This window comes from Pygoscelis adeliae, unplaced genomic scaffold (genome assembly GCF_000699105.1).
Source record: "Pygoscelis adeliae isolate BGI_AS28 unplaced genomic scaffold, ASM69910v1 Scaffold977, whole genome shotgun sequence".
Classification (NCBI taxonomy): Eukaryota; Metazoa; Chordata; class Aves; order Sphenisciformes; family Spheniscidae; genus Pygoscelis; species Pygoscelis adeliae.
The window spans coordinates 60,741-65,030 of NW_008825130.1; the positions used below are offsets into that span (position 1 = coordinate 60,741).

A 4,290-nucleotide genomic window follows, 5' to 3' on the forward strand; every position below is an offset into this window, starting at 1 on the left:
TATGCCGCACCGTGGGTCATTCTGTCCTGCACTTACAGCAGGCTGCCTTTTAGAGCAGTAGCGTGCTTTTACGGTTGTGTTAAAAGACAAGCTCTGGCTTATGAGCTTTACAAAGAAAAATAAAATTCTGGCAAGCGGGTGGGGAGCTGGGCTTCACCACTGCCGCTGCCGCTCGCTGGATCGTGAGCGGGATGCAACTCCAGCACACCCACACCTCTCGGAGAGCAGCAGCCCCCCTTGGGTGGCAGCGGGCCAGGAGCTCTGCCTGGGCAGAGGAGGGTCTGCCTGTCCATTCTCACAGCTGAGAACAGCCGCCCACAAAGCACCGCATAATTGCTGCTTTTTATTTATTCCGCACAGTTGTTTGAGGTTGACCACATTTGTTGTGTTTGAAATCTATTTTGGTGTCCCTGCACGGACCCAGAGCACTCTCCAACTTTGCCATTCAGAACAAAACAGACATTGGGCGAGCTCCTTGCCTTCAGCTGCCCCTAACGCTGCGTGGCTGAGAGCAATGCTTCGGATCCGTTTCACTGCCTCCAAGGGGCTGAGCTCATTCTGGGGATGTTTACGGACCGGTGGCAAGCAGCTCAGGCAACCCATGATAAAGAAAAATCACGTTTACGTCCGTCTCAAGTATGGCCACGATGAAGTGCACACACCTGCCAGGGAAGCTGCTGATGCTACACCTGAGGGAGAGAACAGACTGAAACCTTTAGCAACAGCAGATGAACACAGTTCTCCGTGTTTGCCAAACCTGTACTCACGCATGGCCAGGACCCATGCTCTCCACACCGATGGAGATGGACTGAGGGGTGGGAGACTGGCTGAGAGACACACTTGGGTAACCACAGCCAAGTCTGAACAAGGTGGTTTGGCTGCTCCAAACTCTGGAACTGAACCCCCTACATCACGATGCTCATTTAGCACCAACCTCTCTCCTACAAAGCAATACAAATCCCACTCTTCACTGCTCTGAATTAACCTGATTTGCTTTGTATTATTCCTACTGCTATCCGTTCTTTCCAGCTATGGCCTGGTCTTGGGACATATTCTAGGGAGAGTAGCTTCCAGTTCCAAATCAGGCCTAAAACTGAGCCTAAAATACTGGCTTACACAGGAAAACAGCTCCACTGAAACCATAATTCCTGCATCAACCCATGATGTTGGGACCCTACTTTGAATCCAGTTACAGGCTTCTCCTTTTGGGCAAAGTCTATGTTTGCTCACATTAGAAGAGCTGACTAGCTTAAAAAAAGGTAAGCTAATCTAAACATTCATGTCAAATGTTTAGATGAATGTCAAATGTCAAACTACATAACTGAAAAGCAAATAGAGAGGTAAAATATTTCAGAACAGTGATGTTACAGTAAAAGGAGTTAACAGCACAACGCGGGGTATAGCTCAGACAGCTACTGAGCTCCAGCAGACCTCCGATATGCATGCCTGCAATCTTGGCAGCACTCAGAGTGCTTCCTCCACCCCAGAATGCCCCAGAAAAACCCAGCCTGCTGAAAGAATGCATACTTTCTGAAAAAGCATGAAACAAATCTTCCTCATTTGGGACTGATAGGCAGAGCACATGGAACAGTCTGTGCTTCTTTTTCCCCACCAGTAAGACACATGCTAAATTCCTCCTCCTTTCCAGGAAGGCTGAACCACCCACACCTTCAGAATTCCTGATAGGTGACTCTTCTCCCACAGCCAGAAAATACCATCTGCTCCTCCCAGGACAGCTGTATTTGACACCCCCCCCACCCCTTCTAAAAAGGGAACACCTACCATTGGAAACATCCTGATTTCACATTCAGAAGCAAAAAGGAATGTTAACAGTATGTTCTTTTGAACAACTGCAGGTGCTTTCCTCTCCACTGTGATAACAAAAATCCAACCAACCCAAACTAATTTCAGCAGATTACTTGCAGCCTGAAATATTGCCTTAAACTTGTTTTTCAGGCCCTAAGCTTGAATGGATTTTCCCTTAGAGAACATATATTAAAGTTTTACAACTTTGAAACATATGTTTAGGGAAAATATGACTTCAATAAGAGCTTCAGTTCCACAGCTCCCCAGCAAGTGCCCTGCACCGGTCTGCACGGCACCAGTGATCCACTGCTATTGCTCAGCTGGGTTTCTCTGTTTGCTTGCCATTTCAGTGACATGCATCTTCCCTTGACACATTTCCAGACAATTTTTTAAATCACCCTTTAGAGATAGCCTTGCAATGTGAAAAGCCACCTCTTGGCTGGACTGCAGCCTCCAGTTCACACTTGTTCCAGGTGCTCTGTGAGTGGTATCCATAAGTGCAGTTTGTGGTTATTAACACAAGACAGGTATCTCCAGAAAAACATGCTTTCTTATCTTAGCCCATCCCTTTGGGTAAAAAAGAAAACACAGAGCCTGCCAAGAAGGAGAGGCGTTCGGAACTGTTCATCTGCTATTGTTCAGAAATGTACCACGCAGCACTGCAGTCCAAAGAAGCAAGACTTTGAAAATCCACTAATTCACAAGCAATTGCTGATCAGAAACGCCACATATGGAGCTAGAGTACCGCTTACTCTCTGCTCTTCTTGGGCTGCCAGCAATAATGCCAGACAGGGTTTGCAGAGCTCCTTTTTTCACACTGATGCAATGGCGTAGTACAGTGACAGCAGGATGAGGAAACACCAGCCAGTCAGCAAGAAGTTCTCAAGTGACTGGTATGAAGATTTCTAGGCTGGATGCCAGGAAAAACAGCAGCACTGTCCAGCAGCCATTTTCAGCAGTGGCCCCCCCACGGGCTCCCTCGGCACAAGATGGCTACACCTCTGCATCCCTGGGTGAAGCTTGACTCACTTGAGCTACAAAGACCCAGGCACTCTGAGGCACTCTGGGACACTCTGAAAGGCACTCCACAGGCTGCCAACAGAGAGGGCAAAAGGACAAAGTTTTCCTTCCCCAGAAGCAGGGGAAAAGTGCAAAAAGGCTGGTTTTCTTTCTTACTTCTTTTTTTTTTAAAGGCACTGGCTTCCTTTTTCACTTACAGAACTACTTTTAAAAAGTGCTCTCAACATTTTCCTCCCATTTAAGCAAGACAGAATATTCCTTGTGAACTTCATGGGACTTCACTTTCTTCTCCTGACCTACCAGGAAAGAAACTACCTTAAGAGATGGCAGCAACCAGAACTGTCCAGAGGAGAGGTATAGACATACTCTCCTACGCTTTAGGCTGAAGAGAACCCTAGCCAAGCAAAACCCATTCCCACGTTGTTCCTTTGATCCCACCGCAGTGCACTAACCAGAGAATCTGAAGTGGAACAACGAGCGCTCTTAAATACGGATTAGAGAAAGCTCTTGAACACTTTCCATACTTGGGTGCAGAGAAAGCGATGAGCACTCTAGTGAGTAATTCCTTCTTGTTTACTGGCTGTCTGCATACACAGGAGCTTAAGAATCGCAGGAAAGGGGCTACAAAAGCATTAGCCGATAAGCAAGACCAGCAAGAGATGGCTACTATTCCACAGCACCCCAAAGGGCAGACAGGCAAAGCTCAATGCAAGGTCTTAAGAAGACGAGCAAGACCACGTGAAGGAAAATGCAGTCAGTAGCTACTGCACACTAAGGAGAACAAACATTAGAACCAGGCAACAGACCACGGGATAGAACAAAAAAGTCCTACTGAACGCCACAAGCACGCTCATCTATCTAGCACAGACTTGCCATCCCACTGTTCACAAAGCTTTAGTCTAACTTATTTTTAAGCAGAGATCAGTTACTCTCCACAATTGCTAAACAACGTTTATGCATACAATCAGGAGAGAGTGGTGTGTCGCTAGAAACAAGACTGAAATCTCTGACCCTTTTAGAGACTTTCTGTGGTCAGAGCACATCTGCTGTAGGACATTTAGACGTTTAAGTAGATTTGTGGTACTCCAGGCTGATGGTGGCTCAGCATTATCCACTACCCCGATTTTATAGCCTTAGCTTTCCTGTGTAACAGTCAATACAATTTTCTAGAAGATGGCATTTCTGCATAGTCCAGGTGACATCAATTTTCTTGCTATGAAGAGCTTTGAAGTTTCTGCACGTTCCAGTAACTCACCAGTGCAAGCGAAGAGCATGGAGAAAAGCAGACAGCCCCTCCATGACCAGGAGAATTGCTACTGTCAGGGTAGCAAAAGCAGCAAATATGAAGAAGAGGCCAAAGCCTCCACCCAGACTCCTCACGCTGAGGCCAATGTGGATCACCATGGTCCAGAGCACCTCCGAGAGCTCTGCCAGGAGAAAGGGGAGAAGGCGGCTCATTTCAGA

At 47.0% G+C, this 4,290-nt stretch overlaps 1 protein-coding gene across 2 annotated transcripts in view; it reads right to left on the minus strand.

Annotated features, from left to right (window-relative positions):
* ATP6V0A1 (ATPase, H+ transporting, lysosomal V0 subunit a1) overlaps nucleotides 1-4,290 on the minus strand; it is a 30,212-nt gene that overhangs the window by 3,681 nt on the left and 22,241 nt on the right. For both annotated transcript variants that reach the window (XM_009328270.1, XM_009328269.1), the window contains exon 18: nucleotides 4,082-4,253. In XM_009328270.1, the coding sequence (XP_009326545.1) occupies nucleotides 4,082-4,253 (172 nt within the window). The remainder of the gene's footprint in view (nucleotides 1-4,081; nucleotides 4,254-4,290) is intronic.